Raw genomic sequence first — 23252 nt, 5'->3', positions numbered from 1 at the left:
TATGAACGCCGTTTTTTCCTCGTCGGGTCGGTGCATCGGTATCTGATTGTATCCAGAATAGGCGTCCATGAAGCTCAGATACCGGTACCCCGCCGCTGCGTCGACGAGTGCGTCAATGTTGGGCAGGGAGTAGCAGTCCTTAGGACATGCCTTATTGAGGTCGGAGTAGTCTACACACATTCTCCACCTCCCATTGTGTTTCTTCACCAAAACTACGTTCGACAGCCAGGTCGAGTAGTCCAATTCCCGGATGAACCCTGCTTCAAGGAGGCTGGCCGCCTGCCTGGCCACCTCCTCTGCCCTTTCTTGTGACATCTTTCTCTTCCTCTGGGCCACTGGTTTGACTTCTGGTTTGACGGCCAAATGGTGTGACATGAGCTGGGGATCTATTCCTGGCATGTCGGCTGGCGTCCAAGCGAAGAGGTCGGCATTGGCTGTCTTCGCCTTCATGATCCCGATTGCGTCTCCTTGGCTCCCTTATAAGGTGGGAGAAATCGGCAAGTTTTCCGTCCCTGATTGCCTGCTCCAGGGCGTCTTTTAGGTCGAAGCAGTCTTGGGTTCTGTGTCCGTATCTCTTATGATATTCGCAGTAGAGGCTCTTGTCTCCACCCGTCCTGCCCTTCAGAGGTCGGGGTTTCGTCAGTATTCCCTTCTCTGCTATCTGTTGGTAGACTTCTGTGATCGGTGCCGTGAGGGGGTGTAATTGGTGAATTTCCCTATTCGGGGGAATGGCTTCGAGGCTTTGGTTGGGACGCCGTCTCTGGCGTGTTCCCTGGCGTGTTCCTTTGGTTTCTCTCTGCCTTCGTAGTGCCGGTCTTGGTTGTAGGCGGGCTGCCGTTTATTGGCAGCCACGACCCGGCTTACTTCCTCGTCGTTGATATATTCCTTAGCTACGCGCTGGATCTCCTGCATTGTCCAGACTGGCTTTGTAGTAAGGTGCTTCCTGAAGTCCTCATTCAGGACCCCATTCGTCAAGCATAAACTCGCCACTGAGTCTGTCAAACCGTCAATTTCCAAGCATTCATCGTTGAAGCGGTCCAAGTATTTCCGGGTCGGCTCCCCGGCTCTTTGGGTCACCCCTAGCAGATTGATCGGGTGCTTGGCTTTTGCGATCCTGGTTGTGAATTGAGCCAGGAAGGCATGGCTGATGTCAGAGAATTGGGTCACCGAGCCCTGCGGGAGGTTATTGAACCACCGTATTGCAGGCCCCGCCAGAGTGACCGGGAAAGCGCAACATCTTACCTCATCTCCTACTCCTTCTAAGTTCATCCTGGCCTCGAAGGCCGTTAGATGCTCCAGGGGGTCCTGCGTTCCATCGTACCTCATGTCCGTCGGCTTGTCAAAATGCTTTGGCAGCCGGACCTCGAGTATGGAGCGGTGGAATGGGGTGGCCCCTATTATCACGTGTCCCCGGGTGTTCGTTCTCCCTTCGTCGTTCTCCTGGCGGGCGTCTTCGTCCCCTCGGTTCGTGGTACGCCGTCCTTCGCGCCTGGCGTAAATGATGGGATCTCGACTTCTTCTTCTGGCACGTCCCCGTCCCCCTGTGCTTTCTGACTCGTACTGGGGGCTGGGTGTGCGCCTTGAGCGGCTCCTCGAGCGGGAACTGGTGGGGCTTTGCTCCAGAGTGTGTTGGTCGCGTTCTCTGTCTGCTAGCCTGCGTTCCAAGTCTTGCATCCTGTGGCGTAGCTCTTGCATTATCCTTGCGTGGTTGTCGCCAGTCCCTCCGAAGGGGCGTCTTTCGTGAGTCTGCGTCGTGTCCCTTGGAGGCGACCTCTGTTGTTGTCGAGTTTCCGTCGCAACGGCGCCTCCCCCAGGCACGGGGAGCGCGGCCTCGCAGCCTGTCCCAGTTTGGACTAGCACGAAGTCCATGGACGATAGTCCCCACAGACGGCCCCAATGTTCGGTAGGTCGGTTACTGAACGGTTCGGGTTGTGATCCGAGATGATGATAGGGGCTCGTCAAGTCGTGGACTGTCGGTCAGCGGAGTGCGAGGTCCCGAGTACTTCGAGTGAGGGAGAGGGGGAGCGCCACCTGCAAAGACACTCCGACGCTCTTGTCAGTAAGGTGTGCAGGCGGATAGGGTGATAGAGTATGTAACGTACCTCTGGGGGAGAGCAAGCCTCCCCTTTATATACCTGTCAGAGGTGGGCCCGATGAGAACAGGCCCATGTTTCCAGGGAGGTTATCCCCTAGCTGTGCATGAGCTATCCTGGACGCGTGTCCGGGTCGTTGTGGGGCATGTGTCCGGTTCGGGTGGCGTCCGGGTCGGGCTGACCCGCAAGGACTCTGGGCCAGGCCGTAACAGAAGGGAACAAGGTAACTGTCACTAACAGATTCCAAACCTAAGTAACCAACTAACTAGCTCAGATGCCCTAAACAAAAAATCAAAGAAATTATTGAAATATAATTAATTAAATACATATCAATAAAAATGTCATCTTACAAATAATTAAGATTTTAATATGTAATAATGTAATATTGTTAAGTAAACGATTCCGTTATGTTATCAACAGCATTTTTGTCAATTTTTACCAACTCTTATTTATGATTGTATTTAATAGAAATGTTTTTATGGATGTGTCTAATAAAAATATCTTTTTTATGGCTGTGTCTAATAAAAGTATCTTTATATATGTATTTTTTGGATGTGTCTCCTTATACATGTATTTAAAATATAATAATTAATTATAGTTGACAATTAGGGGTGGCAATATGTACCTTATCCGTGGGTACCCAACCCGATCTCACCCGCTCGGGTAGGGTTGCTAACCCGATCCGCAGCGGGTAAGGTAGGGTGCAGGTAGGGCTGGTCGGGTAGGGTGCGGGTTGAGCTTCAATCCTACCCGACCAACGCGCACTCAATATATGTTTATATTATATACTTATATAAAAATATGTTTTAAATGGATGTTGAATCAAAGACCTCTCACTAAATGCAAAAGATCCTTAACTACTAAAAGAAAATCATTAATTGATAATTTAATTTTTTTTTTACATAAAAATCAATTCTATTTTAAATTATCATCAATTTATATAATAATATTGTATATTTTTTATAACCCGTGGGTAGGATCGAGTACCCGCAGTCGCGGGTTAAGAGCGGGTAGGGTTAGGGTTGGGATATTCTCAACCCGCGGGTAAGGTTAGGGTTGGATCAAAATCCTACCCTACCCAACCCATTGCCACCCCTATTGACAATAAGTTGGCAGATAATATGTTGGTGCCCTATATTTTTCATATTCAATATTATACATAAATTGAAAAAAAAAAGAACCTTTTATTAAACGAAAAAAAAGGATAAATATATCTTCATGAATGAACTCAACCAAATTTTTTTAGAATTTTGCAAGCAGAACTACCAGACACAGAGAAAAAGTGCGACATGGAGGAGACCAGGGATGGGGAGGAGCCCATCAATGGAGGAGGTGCGGGGATGTGTGCGCGTCGCGAGGGAGGTGCGCGTCGAGGAGGAGCGTGTTGCCGAAAGAGGAGATCTCACAGATGAGAAGAGGGAAGCGCCGCCAGTTCTGGATCTTTATAGAAGAAAGATTTTACTAGTGATGAAAATATGATTTGGAATATTTAGGATCTTATTTGGGATTTGTTAAGATTTATAAGATTTAAATTTTAAATTTAAATTTGAATTTTAGTTAAGCTCTTTTGGTATACTTGTATTTAAATTAAAAATTTTTTTATTTTGATGTGTTTGTTTTAATATTTTTAAATTAATGTAATAAAAAGGTTGAACGAAGGACTAATTTAAATAATACCTAATTGAAATGATATTAAATGAGTGAATACCCCATCTGACCCCTGACAATTACTTCGAAAGGACTACGAGGCCCTAAAAAAATACTCAATCCGCCCCTAACTTTTTTTGAGACTGATTAGCCCTGTGCCAAAAAAATAACATTGACTTTTTTTGACACAGGACTAATTAGTCCCATAAAAGTAAAGCTCAGAAGTCAGATTGAATTTTTTTTTATTAAGAACTTCGTTGTCTTTCGAAGTAATTGTCAAGACCTTTTAGGGATTTTATTCACGTTGTTGTAGTAGCAGTTTTTCTTTCTCTTCTCTAGTTCTTCTTTTTTCATCTGCAATTGTTTACTTCTTCTTTCATTGCAATTGTAAAATGCATTATTCTGAAAATTGGACCGGTCCAACCGGTTGACCGATTCAACTAAAAACCGATAATAAAACCGGTCTGATCTGCTATCAATAACCAATAATTAAAAAATCGTTTGAAAATTGTTGAATCGATCGAAAACTGATCGGACCGATAACTGGCGGTTCTATGAAAACGACGCCGTCCCCTTGGAGCAAACCGCTTCTTCCTCAGGTTCCTTGCCGCCGCCGCCCCAGATTCTCTTTTCTTGTCGCCTCCGCTTCTTCCTCTTCCTCAGCTCCGGAACCCAGGTAGCTCGGCCCGTCGTCCACTGGCTTCTCTCTTCGTGGCTTGGAGGTTGGAGCAGCTCGCTGTTTGCTGTCGTCTCACCTGTCGCCATCGTCTCGTCTCTCGTCGGTTGCCATCCGTGTCTCCGTCAAAGGTGAGTGGCCGTGCTTTGCTTCTTCCTTTTAATTTTGCTCTGGTTACTGAATGCTTGGTTCTTTTTCTTCCTTTTAATTTCTGAAATTTTTGCTCAAATATTGTTGCTAATGTTCTTCTTTTTCTGCCTTGCTAATGTTCTGTTTAATTTAGTGTTGTTTTGAACTTTTGAATTTCTGCCTTGCTAATGTTCTGTTTAATTTCTGTCTTGATAATGCTCTGTTTAATTTCTGAAATTTCATTCAGTGTTTAATATTTAATTTAGTGTCACCTTGCTGAATGGTGTTGTTGTTCGATAATGTACTGTTGTTGCTGTTTTAGTGTTTTATAATGTACTGCTGTTTTCAGTGTTTTGTAATTGCTGAATGGTGATTGTTGAGTTTAGATATGGTGTTGCTGATGATTAATTTAGTGTCACCTTTTAAATGTTTGTTCTTTGTTGCTGAATGCTGCTGCCGTTTAGATATGATTTTGTGCCTGTTGATAACTTATACCATGTTGTTTGTGCTGAGGTTTTATGTTGCTGCATACTTGTTTTTTTCACAGCTTCATGTTTTAGGAATGGTTTTTATTGGCCTCAATTTTTTAAGTGTTTGTTTTATTTATAATAATTTGTTCCTATGTCATGGTATGAATCTAAATTAATTTTTTCACTTAGGTAGTTGTTATGTTTATCATCTAAATTCAATGAATTTGTTGATTTATATTTCATTTATGTCATGGGGGTTCGGCTATAATTTTATTTGTTGGGGCTTTTTAATGAGATTTTAAGGTAAAAAAAGATGCCTGATGAGTGGAGAAAGAGCACCTTGGTACCTATCTACAAGAATAAGGGAGATATACAAAGTTGCGGAAACTATAGAGGGATTAAGCTTATGAGTCATACTATGAAGTTATGGGAAAGGGTGATAGAACGGAGGTTGAGAAAAGAGACACAAGTAACAGAGAACCAATTTGGATTTATGCCAGGAAGATCTACCACTGAAGCAATATACCTATTAAGAAGGATGATGGAGAGGTATCGTAGTAATAAAAGGGATCTACATATGGTGTTTATTGATTTGGAAAAAGCGTATGATAGGGTACCAAGGGAGGTCTTATGGAAGTTTTTAGAAAAGAGGAGAGTAAGGATCGCATATATTCGAGCAATTAAAGACATGTATGATGGGGCCACAACTAGTGTGAAGACTCAAGGTGGTGTGACAGAAGAATTCCCTATTGGTATAGGATTACACCAGGGATCATCCTTAAGTCCATACCTTTTCACATTAGTCTTGGAAGTACTCACAGAGCACATCCAAGAGCCTGTGCCATGGTGCATGCTTTTTGCTGATGATCTCGTCCTTATGGGGGAGTCAAGGGAAGACCTAAATAAAAAGTTGGAGTTATGGAGAGAAGCTCTAGAAGTGTATGGTCTGTGCATAAGTCCTAGCAAGACGGAATATATGGAATGTAAGTTCAGTCTGAGAAGGGAAAACCCCAATATAGAGGTGAAGATTGGAGAAAACACCCTACGAAAAGTTAAAAGTTTTAAGTATCTTGGGTGCATCATACAGGATAATGGAGAGATTGAATAGGATGTAAATCATAGGATCCAAGCAGGTTGGTCAAAATGGTGGAGTGCATCTGGTTTTATATGCGACAAAAAAGTACCTTTAAAACTTAAAGGTAAATTCTATCGCACCGCTATAAGACCGGCTATACTGTATGGTACGGAGTGTTGGGCGGCTAAAGGGGAGCACGAACATAAGCTGAGTGTGGCAGAGATGAAGATGTTGAGATGGATGAGTGGTCATACGCGATTGGATAAAATAAGGAATGAAGATATAAGGGAGAGAGTTGGAGTAGCACCCATTGTGGAAAAGATGGTTGAATCGCGTCTCAGGTGGTTTGGACATGTGAGAAGAAGACCGATAGAACATCCAGTCAGGAGGGTGGATGAGATGGAAGATGGACAAAGGGCGAAAAGCAGAGGAAGACCTAAGAAGACCATCCATGAGGTGGTCAAACGAGACCTACATGTAAACGGTCTCTCTGTAGACATGATACATGACAGAGCACAATGGCGTCGTTTGATTCATGTAGCCGACCCCACTTAGTGGGACAAGGCTTTGTTGTTGTTGTTGTTGTTGTTGTTGTTGTTGTTGTTGTTGTTGTTGTTGTTGTATATTTCATTTATGTTTATCAGCAAGCTTCCAATTTGTTTCTGTAGTACCTGCTTCTACTTTTTAATTGTTGTACAAATGAACGTGTGATATATGTTGATTGTCTCTTCTTTTTTACCTCTTGTTGACTGTGGTAGAGTTGTTTGTTTGTTTATAAGATTTGGAGTATTTTCCAATTGAGATTAATTGGTTATGCATAGCTTCACTAAAGGATTTGGAGCATTTTCCAATTGAGATTAATTGGTTATGTATAACTTATTCATTTTCTCAATAACATTCACATACTAAATCATGTTGCTGTTTCAACCTAGTTGATGTGTCATATAAGCCGAGTTTATCAGCTATTGTTATTTTAATTGCTATCCACCTGTGTATGAGAATGCTTATGGGATTTTAGTTTTCTTGTCTTGTATATGAATCCTGAAATACCATAAATTTGAAATTCTTGTTGTAGTATTTTAAATTTGTAAGATATTTTAAGATGTATATTATTCTATAATTATATTTTAAAATATTTATTTATAATTTATTTATTATTATTTTTCTAAAACGGTTTTTTCGATTGAACCACAGTTGGACTAATTGGACCAATAAACCAGTGACTAAAACGGTTTGATGATCGGTTCGGTTCTCAGAACCTTGATAAAATGTGGAATCGAGCTCTTCTCCCTCTCAGCTTGTCAACTCCGACTATATTTTACTGTGAGACGCGAACTTTCTTCTGACGCCAGGAGCACGAAAGCTCAGGAGCACAAATCCAATGACGAGTCGGAATTTTCAGAGGGTAAAAACCAAGTGGGATATATTCACTATTTCGCAAGGCTGGCAAAAGTTTGCAGGTGACTGTAATATTAAATTTTGTGACTTCTTGCCAGATGTACATACTTTTCCTAATTTTCCATATGCTTGAATTCCGGCAAGGAATTCCTTCAATCTTGGATAATTTATGCAAATCTTAAAAATTCTAGCTACCTCTTTTTCTTCACCAAGCTTAGCGTACAGTGGTAATAGATGTCTTTCCAGCCAACATTTCCCTTTTAAATCATCAGTCTCTATCTCTTTCAGAATCATTTTGGTTTTCTCTAGTTGGCCGGATGAGGTGTAATGATTGGCTACGATGGATTTTGTTTTTATATCTAAAAATATGCCTTGGGTTCTCATCTTGTGAACGGTTAGTTCCATTTGAGCTATATTCTTTGACCCACCTAATGAATCGTCTTGTAATGGTAAGGAGAAGGTGTCACCTTGTCTTCCTCCATTTTCATCTACAATTCAGATAAATCTTTTTCATGTCTTTTGTACAGGAGTGTAAGGAGGTTTCAATCTGAGGATGAAAAAAACTCTAAATTTCTCATCTTCTTCTCAAACGTTTCCTCAGCTTTGTTTAAATTATTTTTGTGCAGCCATTCTTTTAGAAAAGTTTAGTATACTAATTTTTGTCCAAATAGAGCTATGCTTAAAGAAAAAAATAGTATACCAAGCCTTTCTAAAACAGTGCCTCCACAAAAATAATTTAACCAAAGGTGAGGAAACGTTTGAGAAGATGAGGAATTTAAAGTTTTTTTCATCCTCAGATTGGAACCTTCTTACACTCCTGTACAAAAGACATGGAAAAGATTTATTTGAATTGTGGATGAAAATGGAGGAAGACAAGGTGACACCTTCACCTTACCATTACAAGATTAACAAGCCCAATGTGAAGTTAAACTTCAGCCTTGATTCAAGAAATTTTTAATACATGGGCTGAATTATTGTTATACAATGTTGGGCCAAAAAAATCTTTAAGCAAGCCCAATAGAAAGTTAATATTCAGCTTGGTTACAAAAATGTTTTAAAAAAATTATGGCTGAATTATTATACTAGATGGGCCAGATTTAAATCACTATTAGCCCAAGTCAATTTTGATGAAAGACCAACAAGGTTTGGTCCGAATTGAAAAAGAAAGAGGGAAGAAGTTTTGCTTGCTTAGTTCGGTTACCCATTCACTTGGGTTATGGAATTCAAATTTTGATTTACTTGGATTTAATGCAAGCATTAGAAAGATGAAAGAGAAAGTGGATAGATTCATCAGATGGGTCAAAGAATATAGCTCAAATGGAGCTAACCGTTCACAAAATGAGAACCTAAGGCATATTCTTAGATATAAAAACAAAATCCATCGCAGCTAATTATTACATCTTATCCTGCCAACTGGAGAAAGCCAAAGTGATCCTGAAAGAGATAGAGGCTGATGATTTAAGAGGGAGATATTGGCTGGAAAGACATCTATTACCACTGTACGCTAAGCTTGGCAAAGAAAAAAGAGGTAGCTAGAATTTTTAAGATTTGCACAAGTTATCAAGATTGGAATTCAAGCATACGGGATATTAGGGAAAGTAAATGAAGCTGCAGCTGTATTTGAAATGATGTCAAAGAGATGGTCAAATATTACTTCCAAAGACTGCTGGAGTTTACTAAGCATTTACATCACAAACAATATGGTGGAAGGCAAAAATTTCATTGAACTAATGAGAGTAAGTGGGTGGCAGATGAGCCCGTCAATTTTAGATAATACTGTTAAATTATTAGTTCAAATAGGGGAAGTGGAAGAAGCAAAGGCTCTACTGCAAAAGGAATTAACCTACAAAAACTTCAAGCATTTAAGTTTACCTATATTGCTATTATAGAGGAGTATGATAAGAGGGGGGACTACTACAATTCAGAGAAGATTGTGCACCAAATGAAACAAAACTACGAGCTGTGATGGCACTGATTTCTGTGTTTGTTTCTTTTTTTTGGTAAAATCTGTGTTTGTCTCTCTGTAAGACATTATCGTAGTTTCATTAATTAGTAGTTTCATTAACTGTGTCTTGACAACATGTACAAGCATATTTGGATATGGACAGATAGCTGAATGGAGATCATCAATGATATTATCAACTTTATACTGTAGTTTTACAGATAGATACTAAGACATTTGAGTTGTAATATTACCAAAAATGGAAAGCAAAGACAGAAAAGCTGCAATACCCTTTAAGAAAGCTTGTGTAACACAATTAGTTTGAGATTAAATGATGTTTGTATTTTGTTGGACTATTATGCGCACCTGAATGCCATTCAAGTCCATTCTTCATTAGACTCTATTTCTTCCCTGATTATTGACTTCTTAATCCTCTTTAATTTGTTGACATCAATAGACTGGTGTCAATCATGTTGGCCTTGATATCAGATAAGATGCAGATTAACTGAGTTTCATTCCAGTAATTGCAGCACTGAAGATATCGGATTGAATGACCTTGAAAAATAGAATTTTGTTTCTTCTTTTCATCATCTTTTGTGCAAAAATGATATGATCTTAACTTCTTAATTCTTCTGCATGGCAGGAAAAAAGGAAGGCTGCTTAAGATCTTCGAAGGCTGGTGTGATAATGTAACAGATCTGCTACTTGCCACAGAAGAAGAGGCTATTCTGCGGTGAGATATTTACGACAGGACACCAACAATGACCTGGGGAAAGGGCCGTGTGACTTTGCTTGCTGACTCTATCCATGCTCATGCTATGCAACCATAATATGGGCCAAGGAGGATGCATGGCTATTGAGGTTTATTTTTCTATCTCTCAATGAAATCTGAATTTATCTTCATTTCCCAATTAACTTGAGCAATTTTGCATATTTGCAGATCTTGTAGTTAATGAACTTTTAAAACTGCAAGGTGAAAAATTCTCTGTCTGGCTTATCATATTGTTACAGGATGGCTATCAACTTGCTTGGGAGTTGGACAATGCTTGGGAACAAAGTATAAAATCAGGATCTAAGATTGACATTAACCTTGAGGTATCGGACACACTCATATCTAATAAGATGGAAACACATCATTTTGTTGATTTGAATATAAGGCTTTTGAAAATAATGGTTAATCATACAGGAATCAGTTCTGAATGTTGATTTGTTAATGAATCTGTTTTGGCATTGTTGCTTTCAGATACAAGAGAGAAAGAAGGCTACAAATTGCCATTATTCATGGAATGGCTAGAATGGCAGCTATGATTGCTTCCACCTACAGAGCATACTTGGGAGTTGGTCTTGGCCCTTTAGAGGTAGGAAATTCTTGTTCATAACTGGCATCATGAAGAAGAAACTGAAGGCGACACTTTAAATTTAAATGCCGCAAAAAACTAGCACGATTTCTTTCCTCACTGTTGTGATGAGCAAAGCAGTGTAAAAGCGGAAGAGAGGAAGAAGACTAAACTGAAGTTTATTCCTTTGTGTGAGTTAACTTTACAGAGATACAAACTACTCCTATTTATACATAAAGCTAACACTCTTATCTTAACTAACTAACCCTTATCATTGGTAATTACATTCATAAAGAACTCTTATAACAGGTACAGCTGTGTGGCCAAGTCTTTTATGCCATAGTTCAATTGGGTTATAATTTTGTTTATTAGTTAACAAAGCATATTTAGATGAATCATTGATATTAGGTAAACCAGAATCAGACTTGCAAAGAGTAAGAATAGGAGTAACACATTTAGACACAGGACAGAATGAGTTATTATTATTATGATTATTGAAATTCACATGCTGATCACACTTGTATATAGCTTTGGAATTACAAGAATTAGATTTAGATCTGCAATGATTTAAAGAATTAGTACTAGAGCCAACGTCTAAACATGATGGAGTAATATGATTGTGTTTAGAAATAATAGAATCAGAATCAAGACATAATGGGTGCTTATCAGTTAAATTAAGGGAATTAAATTTAGATTTGCAAGAAATTAAAGAAGTGTTCTTTTCAGAATTGCTATTATTGCATTTCACAATTTGGTCTAAATTACAAGAGGCTGCTAAAACAGCTTTATCGTCATTTTGTTGTGCACAAGCATTATCATTCACAAAAGAAAATGAAGAATTACAATGATTAGAATTCACAGAGAACAGCAAACACTTATCAGCATTTTTAGTAGGAACAGATTTTGGTATAACAAGTTAATCAATGACATAAATTCCATTGTTAGATTTGCCTTGTAGGAGAATGTCCCTGGAATCCTGATCACGAACAATACAATGTTTAGGCCAAAACTCAAAAAAGGCATGGTTATCTTCAGCAAATCTTGAAACACTTGGAAGATTTTGAGTTATTTCAGGCACATGTAAAAGATTCAACAATTTAAAAGAAACAAGTTTATTTTTATCAACTAAAATAGAGGAACCTTGATTTTGAATAGAGATACCTTTGCCATTACCTACAAATAGTTGATCTGAATCTGTGTTGCTGTGTGAGGAGGATAGCAAATTTAAGGCATTATTAGTAACATGGTGACTAGCACCTTAATCTGGCAGCCACAATGAATCAGATAGGGATGATGGTGGTGCCGTGAGGAGAGCTCTAGGTTGATGGAATGAGGAAGATGGAGGTGGAGGGATGCTGTTTGAATAAGGTATCTGTCGAGAATAGCCTGAAGAGGTTGAACCTGGTTGGAATTGTTGATCAAAACGGTAAAAACAGTTCCAAGCTACATGGCCTGGTATACCACAAATCTGACATTGTGGTCTTGGTGCATTCCAAAATGATGATCTTCCACCTCTCTGAAATCGACCTCCTCTTGGTCTTCTAGCTCCACCACCTCTACCATTTCCAGTCAAGAAGGATTTAGAGAGATTTGCAATGGCAATACCATCAGAGGGACTTTTGAATATCTCAAGCATATCTTCATATGCAAAAAGGAAGGATTCGGCTTCACTAACCGAAAAAGTACCCATTCGAGAGATAACAGATGTGATATAACCACTGTAATCTTCAGCCAATCCATCCATGATTGCTTGAATATGATCATCTTCTTGTAACTCATAACCAATTGCAAACGGTGAATCAACCAGATATCTAATTTTTGCCAAATAATCAGTAATAGTACCTGTCTTCTTTACTGATTTTAGCTGTGATTTGAGACTTTGAACCTTTGTTTTTGATGTTGTATTGAAATGATTGATGATTATATTCCAGGCTTCATAAAATCTTTGACAATTAAGAATCTTGTTCTTGAATGTAGTTCCAATGGAGGCAAGGAGCCAAGTGGCTAAAGCCAAATCATTTTGGCGCCATTCCTTGTATTCGGTAGTTTCTTGAGGTTGATCTTGCAAAGAGGATGAATCTGTAGGTGCCTCAGTTGATTTTGCAGCAGCATCGGGCTTCGATTTGGGAGATTCATACCGCGTAGGGATTTTTGAAGGGTCAAGGTGATGCTCCATTCCCAGAGTCTGAATCGTTAGCCACACCATGTGACGCGATGTGCTGAAGGTGTTATGTTCAAGTTTCTCAGAAATAGGAACAAGAGCTGGTTTGGTAGATTGATTCCCAGCAACAATCAGTGCCATGATTGAGAGAAAGGAAGAACGAAGAAGCCCGAACAAAAGAAGCAAGAATGGATAAATGGGAGGGGGGGGGGGGGCAAGAGGATTCAAGATCTGGCTCTTGATACCATGTGATGAGCAAAGCAAGAGGGGAAGAAGACTAAACTGAAGTTTATTCCTTTGTGTTAGTTAACTTTACAGAGATACAAACTACTCCTATTTATACATAAAGCTAACACTCTTATCTTAACTAATTAACCCTTATCATTGGTTCATACCCTTAATACTCACACTGCAGTTTTTGAGCAAATATCGGATACCACACCCAGGAAGAGTTGGAGGAAGGTTTTTCATTCAGAAGATGATGCCTATGATGTTGAGTTGGGTCTTAGGTGGCAATAGGTAATAACGAAAGCATACATTTCTTTGCGTAATTTGTCATTAGTTTCTTTTCCATCGTTGTTATACCTGGAGTTGTTCTTTCTCCAATCCAGTCCACTCATTCAAGATAAAATATGAGACAAAGGATTACTTGGAAAAGGGTAAGTTGAAGAAATTGATAATACTGAAAAGCAATTTTCAGGTTTTGTTTGGAGACAATAAGAATTGAAACATGTCTTGCAATTTTTCTTTTATCATTTATTTGCAACATGAAGATGATGCTACTTTTGCAGCTCCAAGCTTGAAGGTAGACCAGTATGTTGCAGGCTCTCAGACAAAGTATGCCACTCAAATACAGTTTCCTTTATACTTTGTTACTAAGAAGAAATTAATGACACACCTGGACTATTCTATTGATTATGTCTATCAGAGTGTGGTATGGATTCTAATAGGCATTTGATTTGGTTATGTATGAAGGCAAATGACCAGTTACACATGGTTTGTAGAGGATGATGCTCTTGAGCGTACTATTAATGGAGAGTAAGTCTATGACCCCATATGAATTTATTTACTAATATCATGCTTAGCACATTGGTCTCATAACTAAGAATCCAGTTATGGTAAATAGATAAAGTAGAAGTCTGTGAAGAATGGAGGATAGGAACAGAGGAAGTTAGCTCCCTTTTCATCATTAATATTATCTACTAAGTAAATACTTCGAATATTATTATTTATGAACTAGATTATAAGCCTCCCGTGACAGTCAACTTGTAGGCTGCAACTGACATTATGTGTTGTTGGAACTTAAAAGTGACACCATAATTTTGGCGCTATATTTTTTGAGTAATTCAAGTATCATTAGTGCCTTAAATAGATTGTACTTATTTCATGTTAAACTAAATAAGAAGTTAGTTAAAATATATTTTTAGAATAAATATTAATATTAATAATTTGACCATAACCTTAAGAAACACATTTTAATTAGGCCATAAACAATGGTGTCATTCCAGGGATTGAGTCAATGAAACTAGGATCAGGACTGGATTTCAAACCGGTCAAGACTGATTCTCAACTCTCAAGCCAGATCAACCTGTAACTCTTTCTTCGGGTTTCCAATCTGACACACTTTCTAAATTTTGGGTCAAACAAACTGAGTCTTCTGAAATATTGATTCTGCCAAAACACAAGTGTGCGAGCTACTGATTGCTCAATTTTATTGGATGACGCTGGTTTCAAGACCACAAACAGCATTAGCTATGTATTAAACGATACTTCGCCGTTTACCAATGCGATATATTTGAATTTATGTTGACCAGGAAAGAGGGAAACAACTCATCACCATCTGGGCGGAAGCCACAGTATAGTAAATTATACAAAAAGAAAGAAAATGACTTGCACTCTTACACCTCTCTCCATTCATAAATGATACTCCATAGTCCATCCATTAAATTACTAGTGCATTTTTAAACACTTCTTTTTAATCACGTTAATTTTCCGAAGTAATATCTTGTGATCTTGTCCAAATAAACAATTACATAAGGTTCTAGACAATGTAATCATTTTAACATGCAACTTAGGTGTTGATAAAAAAAAAAAAAATCAATTTTCCTATATAAAAAAAAAAGGCAGAAAGAGAGAGAAGAGAGAAAAAAAAGAAAGGGGGGGGGGGGTGTTTCCAATCCTTACGGCAGAATAAATAATGATCGTGGCCAAACAAAATTCAAGATTTTGCATACTGATTTCACATGTTATCTATTCTCTGTCTACTTTCTTTCTCTACAATGAAAGAATAACAACTAAGGAAATATAAGACACAAAATGATAACTTATCTCACAAGGAAAAATAAGGGAAAACAGTTTTTTTTTTCCCATCTATATATCAAGACAGGAAAGAACGTTTGAATTTAATCACTATTGTAGAGTTCATCTAATCAACACACATCTCAGGGCGAACAAACAGTTCAAAGTTCAAAGTCCAAAGTTACCCTTCTCACGAGTTACGACCAATCCACCAAGTCCACAATCCCTGCTTCACGATGCACCCGGAAGGCTAGAATCGATTTATTCCCGACGGAGAAAGGAATAGTCCTCGCTTTTGAGATAGATAAAGATCCTAACAGAAACCATGCATATATATATATAGACAAGCTGTCAAAGAGGGTTCAACAAAACACAGAAATTTTCACTTTAAGAACCACAAACACATTTTACTGGCAAATATGCATTAATATATCAAACAGGTAAAACTTAGTGTCCATTGACTGCCCTAATAAAACTCACCAGATGCAACTAAAATTTCCAACTAAAAGATTGCAGTTAGTACCTACCCATACATTAATGTCATTGCTGAACTTGTCGTGATATCTGTAGCATCCAATCCGAATAACCATTATTACCGCCCATCTGGTCCTCAACAAGGTTTGTAAGAAGAAGGAATCCTTCTCTGGGCTGTTCACCTTGCCTCACAAGGTAGCACAGCTGGTAGTATGCACGATCTGCGTTTCTGAATTTCTCAAGTACCCTCATCAGCCCCCTTGACATTTCATTATCATGCTCACTGAGTGTAGCCTGTTCATTTAAGAAGACCAAAAACGATAGCACATGCACCAAATGGATTACAAATTGTTTAGCCAGAAAAATAACAGAGCAACAAGTATATCTACTCTACTACATTTTGATACTAAGATTGAGCACAAAGAAGTGAAAAAGTATTCACAAGGTTAGGAACCATCATATATAAAAATCAAATTCAAAATATAAACTTGGTATAGATAAATTCAAACATAAAATATACTTTCCAAATCAAATACACATCTAATAATTGGCGAGAATTCTTCATAATCAATAGTTGATGAATTAAAAGGAAGCAACCAAGGTTTATACTTTTCAGTGTTTGGGGGGGGGGGGGGGGGGTGTTCAAAAAGATTGAGGAAGCTGCTCCAACTGACAACAATCTACAATAAAACCTTATTCTCTCTAGCCCTGTCCTCCCCTACCTTAAAAAGCAAATAATATGAATATATTGTCGTGCATAAGGAGTATTCGATACCTTTGATAATTCTGCTGCAAAGTCTGCCCCAAGTAAATTTCTAGCTATCTCAGGGGAAACCCCCTTGCCAAACCATAAAATGAACCGGAAGCCATCATCATATATATAAAGGCCCCTAGAATCCAAGTTCTCCATGGTCAAGGCTAACCTTCTCTCAATACTTTTCAGGTCCACCTAGAGACCACACAAGAAGAGATAATTCAAGAATAGGATAACTAAGCCATTTTATTGGTAAAGTTTGAAAGGCAATATGCATACTTTCAGGAGATATTCATCAAGTCGAATCAAACTAGGATAGAGAAGTTTCAACAGTCTTTTTATTGGTAGAACCATCATTGTGTGCCCTGCAGCACATCTTTCATCCAGGGGAGCATCACCAAACCCTCCGCGAAGAGCCATTGATCTACAGAGAGCTAATCCATACAACATTAAGAACTTTAAAGACTCAGGATATATCATTCTGTTGGCCAAGCGATGTTGCACGGCATAAAGGTTTCGATATTCCTTCAGGGCTTTCACAATTTTTAGTTGCACAGCAGTTCGTGCATCTTCTAGTTTTTGGGATAATGTTTTCTCGATAGCTGCAAATAAAAAGGAAGTGTTTAGAAAGATGGAAGAAATTGTGATACATGATTGCATATGATCTCACTAGTAAATATGTATTTACCATACCAAGCCTACTAAACAGGGATACAATAGCACCGGTATCAGCCAAACGATACATCTCTCCCAAGTCTGTAACAACTGGAACTGCCATTGTGTGTACTCTGATACGCCTTTCTCCACAAGATGCTGTATATCTATGTTGTTGTTAAGGATGCAACCTGTCTTTTAAAAATTTTATATTCTAATCATCACTAATTTATCAAAGTTAACTCAATATCAGGCAAGGAGACATCTAAATAGTGGGGAGCAAATAATAGAAAAAGAAAGCATGATAACATAATTTGAATGTCTTTCAAAAAGTATATATTGTTTCATGTGCAAAGAAAAGAATGCATAAACACTTAAGAAATATATCTAACTTCTTAAAGACAACATCTCAAATAGAGATAATCATCGTATGGGGAAATAACTGAAAAATACTCGAATGGCTAAAAACTATAATTAATAACAAAATATCTTCAAGAATGGTTGAAGGATACAGCAATGCAACTTGGAAATACATTGTCTGAGTTGTCAATAATGTCTCCTCAAGAGATAACTGCATGGCGAAGGCTTTATCACAGTCTACAGCTGGGAGTGCTAACAAATCAGTGGACCTTAGCATAAAGTTTCCATGATAAGTTGTGAAGCGAACACCTACAAACAGAGATAATTATCAGGTAGTGTGTATTCATTTTGTGTCACACAGCAACAACAAAACCAAAGCCTTATCCCTCAGTCGGTTACATGAAAAGCTAAGATTTTCAAAACATAATCAATGCACATACCTTTTGCACATCTAATACGCATTACAGCTTCCCATGCGGTTTCTCTAGTAAGGTCTCTTCTTAACTCATGTCTCAATTTCTCCCCATGAATTGCTGATTGGAAAGCAGGATAGTAATACACTTGACCAGCAGTATACTTCGCCAAAGTTCCTAGATAGAGGGTAAAGTATAAATATATCATACACAATGTCATATATAAGATCATTAGGATGCAAATAAGTGCTTAGAAGATCAGTCATGCTAAGAGAATCAAATCTAACAATTATGGGGAAACAAAAGGTGCTTATATTATTTACAGATAATAACCACCCATCAATGGATATTGGATATTTTGGTAACTCTGACTAAGCATTTCACATATATTCAGTGGTCAAAATGGAGGGATGAACTAATTTCACACACGTGTAGAGTGCAGATCAAGTCTGCTCAACATGATATACTCAAATACTTAATTTGGAAAGTTAAAAAAAATACCCCAAAAAATATTTTCAAGAGCATGAGGCCAAAGCTCCTTTTTTTTTTTGGTTTTGAGAGAGAGAGAGAGGGTGGGGGGGGGTCAGTGGGTGGGCAAAACATCATAAAAGAATGCTAGGCTAACAAAGAACCATCATACATATCAGTTTAAGCTTTAAAGTCTTCTAATCCAAAGCATCAGGTTTAGATTTCTTCAAGACTATAGTATGTTAATGAACTTAGAAGAGATAGTAAAAATTTACCCAAGGAGGCTATGTCAGTGTACTTATCACTGAATGCATACACGTTTGTTGATATTTGGAATTTAGAAAACTCAGCAGCCATTTGCTTATAAAATGGATCTTCAGGCAATCTCAACACATGTTCTTTGTCTGTCCCATAAACACGAGAATCATCTCCACGTAATTTCAAACGGCCAACACCAAGAGATGGAAGTGTGTTTTGAAAAATAAGCAATTTCCCTCCAAGTTGACTCTGCAGAAGAGGAATAAAAAGACCATCAAAAAATAAAGCATATAAAATATAATTATTGAATATATGGGAACAAGTGTACTGAAAGTCAACATTCCAAGCTGATGGCATTCCCTTGGGCCATAGAGTTTTGTAGAGAATGGAAGGGAACGACAAATTAAGAATGAAAGGATCAGGAGGAGAATGAAATAGAACATGCTAATAATAGGGCTTGTTCAAAAAGTTTAATAAGAGAAGAGAAAGGAATTGCGTATCAGTCAATATCTAACCGCATACTTTAGAGGAACACCTCCCTCCCTTGCCTTTCCATTCTCTCTTCTGAATTACTCCCAAACAAATTACTTAGTTGAACCAGCGCATTATATGCCATTTCCACCTTTGCCATCCTAAGGTTACGTAAGCAAAGTAACCTCACCATCCCCCACCCTCCCCCAAACAAAAAAAACAAAAAACAAAAAAAAAAAAAATTCTGCATGTAACTTGCTTCTCAAATTTATATGTTGCATCTGTTTTGTTAAGTGAGTTTCTAGTAGGTTAGTTGCCCAAATTGGAACTTGAAAGTTGAAACCAAGCAAGAAACTATATTCCAATTCTAGGGAATCGACCATGAGAATTAATCTCGCAAATTAAGTGTAATATTTTCCACATCAACAGGATAAATACTAAATAGAATATAGAGTATGGTTGCTACTTATAAGGAAAACAAATATTCAAGATTCACCGATGAATGTTGAGAAGGAAATAACATACCATAACCATAAATACAGCCTTGAGAGCAGGACCAAAAGCTGATTCCACATTAGCATTGTCCTGGAACATGGATGGTAAACTATCTAGGAAGGTTTCAACCACACTTCTTGATTCAGACAAGTTAACTAGAAGATCATCTGGCAGTGGAACAAATACATCGTCCAGATCTGAGACTACTAACATCTGTGGCTGAGTCAGGGATGACTGCAAACACATAATATAGAATTACTAATATAAATTTTGGCAGCTATGGTGAACGTGAAGATATGTCATTATTCAAAACATTAATGATATTGCAAACCTTCATATTATAAAAATGTATAGTGCTGTCAAAAGTTGCAAACCCTATCTGTGTTCGTGGAAAGCCAGGCAGCTCATCTAAGCATGACTTGATTGTTTCAGCAACAATCTGCATTAAGAACAATAAAATTGAACAACGAGATCTCAAGTACATTTGGTAAACACATCCAAAATGCAGCATGAAGCTGAAATCTTTTTTTTTTCCTTTTTCCTTTTTAATGTTTCAAGTGATTATGGAACAATGGCTGTTTAGATAAGAAAAATAACTTGTTTAACTTTGTGACTTCTTTAACCCAAAGTTTCCCTTTACAAATTTGATTATAAAAAATTTACTGCTTGGAAAATTTTACTTCTAACATTCTACCATTGCATATAGCCAATCTAACATCCACACAAAACTTGATCTGTCAGACTTACGTTTGGATAGCATTCCCACTTCCCAAAATAAATCCCATTCCTCTAGAAGTATTTCTACACGAAATTAATCTAGAGAAAACTGATCTATAGTTGCAGGACACACCCAACGATCACCAAAATACAAATAAAGTAAGTCATAAATATCAAATAAATACATAACTGAAAGCCACAGAACAATTCAGGAACAGAAGTTATGCAGTGCAAGCTATAGATTGCACCAGAAATAAACTGCTCACCTGAATCATGCCACTTCTAACAGCAGATATCGAAACATCGATGAGGAAGAAATAAACTGGGGGCATAGGAGGCCGCACCATATACTCAGCAGGAGCAACAAATTCTACAGTACCCTTTGTAAGCTCAGGTCGTTGATCCAAATCAACTCTTTTGCCAGTGGCATCTAATTGTGCGTAATATTCACTAGGAACTGTACATGAGACTCAATGTATTAACATCATAAGACAGATAGTATTCAGCCAGTTGCAATATACAAGATGTATTTGTTGTAAACAAGTAACTACCATCACAGAAATTCTTCATCAGGCATGCAGACACCAGTCTAGTTTCACATTATATCTCAGCTGTGCTCAAGGTATCATGATAATAATAGTAATAACTTATTCAACAGAACATATTGTGTCCAAGAACTTTGAAACCAAAGTTTGCAACCATAGCACTGACACCACACTACGTGCAACTTATAAAGGAAAAACATGATAAGTATATGCCAAACATCAAATAGAATTCAAACATTAACGGATTTTCAGAGTGACTAAAAAGATCATTTCTCATCACCAAAATGTGTTTGTCTGAAATTTTGATCACTTTCAAATAACATCTCATATCTGCTTAGCAGAAACTTACTCCGTCCATTCTTTCTTATATAAACCTTCTAATTTTCAAAGGAAATGAAGAGACAATGGAAGTAAAAAGTACCATCATTAAGCAACGTGCAGACATTGCAGCGGAATTTTCTTCCAGCTTCTGTAAATGTCATATATGGATTAACATATGTGCGACATCTTCTACAGCGTACAACACTAGCAGGAGCAAAACTAACTACAGACAACTCCTCCTGAAAACAATGAACAGTGATGAACTAAGGAAAATAACAACATTACCAGTGTGTTGCAGCTCATCAAACAAGTAAAAAGGCACTAACCCCTTCCGGAGGTTCTGCGAGTGGACATACAACTGCTCCAAGAGGCAGATGCCACCTTGAAGCTAAGGATTGGGAGCTAGGAACTGCACTTGTTGTGAGTCTTAGATATCTGGGATGGCAGTTCATAGGATACATGGCATCCAAATTCTTCGGCTCCACATCGCCATCCAACGGCCTGGGAAGTTCATTGGAATCAAACAATGGATCCATTGTTCCAGGACGAGTTTGCACTGTAAGGGAATTGAAGTCTTCTGCCAAGCCCTGAATGCCACCAATAGGGGGACCAGATCCTGGCGGCTGCATGCCTAGAGGAGCAGCCACTGCAGGCGATGGAGCATAACCTCCTGGCTGAGGCAAAAAGGGAGAAGACACTGGTGGTGGGGGAGGTCCATAATTTCCTTGATTCGGGGGGAAAGAGGAATGTGCAGGAGGAGGTTGCTGCATGCGGGCATATCCAGGAAAAGGCGGCTGATATGTAGGTGTAGGGGGAGGCACATTTGAGCCCATAGGTGCAGGACTGATACTCTGTGGGGGTGACCCCATTTGAACAAAAGGGGTCTGAGGCTGTGGAGGTGATGGAAAAGATGGTGGTTGACTTCCAGATTGCTGGATGGGCGGTGGCCCCACAAATGGAGCACGCTGCTGCGGAGGCACTGCACCTGATGAGGAGAACGGTGGGGGTGGAAAGCGCTGGAAAGTCCCAGCAGCAGGCGGGGCATTGGCCGATGGAGGCTGAGGAGGAGGCACTGATGGGTCATTGAACGTGCCTGGCGGTGCAGGTCTAAAACCAGGCACGCCTGGTCTAACTGGAGGTCCTGAAGATGAAAACAGCGAGGATGCCTGAGGAGGAGGAGGCATAGCAGTAGGTCTGAAAGAAGGAGGCTCTGATCCAGCCACAGGCCCGGTTGATGAAAACGGTGTGGCAGTCTGCGGCGCGGCGGCAAAAGGCAAAGAAGCAGGTCTTGCAGGGAAGCCCGGACGACCGGGATTTTCAGTCCCCATAGATAAACAGCACAATCCAATCCAATTCAATCAAAACCAATCTAATATAATCTAATCTAATCCAACCCAACCCAATCCAATCCAATACAATACAATCCCTTTGGCTTTAAACTCGATCAAAAGCTTTGTTCCATCACCAACCCTGCCACAGAAAGAATGCAATTCGACATGTGTAATAGCAGATAAAGAGAAGCAACCGAATGCATTCCAATTGAGAGCTCAAAACTAACTTCAAATAATAGCCAAAAGCAGCAGAAGCTGTAGGACAAAATTAAATCGATAATTGGTGCTGGTAAATTGGATTTGAGAAGAGTGATTGATCAGTAGTCAGAGTTTGTTTCCCTGTATTTATTGTAAAGTGTGTGTGTTCGAGAGAGAGAGATCGGGAAACCAATCGAGATCGCAAGAGAAAAGAAAGAAGGGATACACATACTCACCGAGTTCACGATTCGGATCGGAGAGGCAGAGACAGAGGCAGAGGCGTGTTTGGAATTCAATAATAGTAATATTCAATTCTCGAGCACTGCCCTTCTTTTCTAACTCTTCCCTTTTCTGAGCGTGATGCGAGTGCGACCATCACACCACCATCTCACACCCCTTCCATCCTTCTCCTCGCCCTTTTTTATTTTTTATTTTTTATTATTTATTTTTTTCTGTCAGTGACAACCAGACCCGGGTCCTTCTATTTTTCGTTAGCCCTTTTATCTTGGGCCTTACAACAAAGACCCAACAACAAAGACCCAACAACAAAAACAAATAATATTAGTA

The 23252-nt window shown here is 38.9% G+C and overlaps 3 protein-coding genes across 13 annotated transcripts; 1 reads left to right on the top strand and 2 right to left on the bottom strand.

Annotated features, from left to right (window-relative positions):
• The first annotated feature begins 7430 nt into the window (after nucleotides 1-7430).
• LOC107645972 (zeaxanthin epoxidase, chloroplastic-like) lies at nucleotides 7431-14858 on the top strand. 9 transcript variants are annotated; one of them, XM_088489882.1, is made up of 6 exons: nucleotides 7431-10291; nucleotides 10442-10525; nucleotides 10674-10788; nucleotides 13344-13447; nucleotides 13720-13765; nucleotides 13904-14001. In XM_088489882.1, exons 3-6 carry the CDS (start codon nucleotides 10717-10719, stop codon nucleotides 13937-13939), a joined length of 258 nt encoding a protein of 85 aa, XP_088346008.1. In that variant the 5' UTR covers nucleotides 7431-10291; nucleotides 10442-10525; nucleotides 10674-10716; the 3' UTR covers nucleotides 13940-14001. The 9 variants fall into 9 exon arrangements, 1 of the variants encoding a protein (XP_088346008.1); XR_015885831.1 differs by adding an exon at nucleotides 14437-14858 and having other exon boundaries at nucleotides 7435-10291; nucleotides 10674-13587; nucleotides 13904-13966; XR_015885829.1 differs by having other exon boundaries at nucleotides 7435-10291; nucleotides 10674-13587.
• On the bottom strand, nucleotides 11562-13069 carry LOC107645971 (uncharacterized). 2 transcript variants are annotated; one of them, XM_016350137.3, is made up of 2 exons: nucleotides 11929-13069; nucleotides 11562-11743 (listed from the first exon to the last, which is right to left on the bottom strand). In XM_016350137.3, the coding sequence occupies exon 1, from the start codon at nucleotides 13067-13069 to the stop codon at nucleotides 12026-12028; it is 1044 nt and encodes a 347-aa protein (XP_016205623.1). In that variant the 3' UTR covers nucleotides 11562-11743; nucleotides 11929-12025. The 2 variants fall into 2 exon arrangements, with proteins under 2 accessions (XP_016205623.1, XP_016205624.1); XM_016350138.3 differs by having other exon boundaries at nucleotides 11941-13069.
• A 250-nt stretch (nucleotides 14859-15108) lies between the features above and the next one.
• ERMO2 (Sec23/Sec24 protein transport family protein) lies at nucleotides 15109-23158 on the bottom strand. 2 transcript variants are annotated; one of them, XM_016350140.3, is made up of 14 exons: nucleotides 22922-23158; nucleotides 21483-22626; nucleotides 21257-21395; nucleotides 20557-20747; nucleotides 19905-20012; nucleotides 19604-19807; nucleotides 18625-18856; nucleotides 17909-18058; nucleotides 17621-17777; nucleotides 17148-17275; nucleotides 16734-17056; nucleotides 16476-16649; nucleotides 15754-15994; nucleotides 15109-15539 (listed from the first exon to the last, which is right to left on the bottom strand). In XM_016350140.3, exons 2-13 carry the CDS (start codon nucleotides 22482-22484, stop codon nucleotides 15767-15769), a joined length of 3036 nt encoding a protein of 1011 aa, XP_016205626.1. In that variant the 5' UTR covers nucleotides 22485-22626; nucleotides 22922-23158; the 3' UTR covers nucleotides 15109-15539; nucleotides 15754-15766. The 2 variants fall into 2 exon arrangements, with proteins under 2 accessions (XP_016205626.1, XP_020959634.1); XM_021103975.2 differs by having other exon boundaries at nucleotides 15760-15994.
• Between the last annotated feature and the right edge of the window lie 94 nt (nucleotides 23159-23252).

Source organism: Arachis ipaensis, chromosome B6, assembly GCF_059453495.1.
Source record: "Arachis ipaensis isolate K30076 ecotype BB chromosome B6, ASM5945349v1, whole genome shotgun sequence".
NCBI lineage: Eukaryota > Viridiplantae > Streptophyta > Magnoliopsida > Fabales > Fabaceae > Arachis > Arachis ipaensis.
Note: the sequence above shows the minus strand (reverse complement) of the source record. Positions and strands in the feature narration are given on the sequence as shown.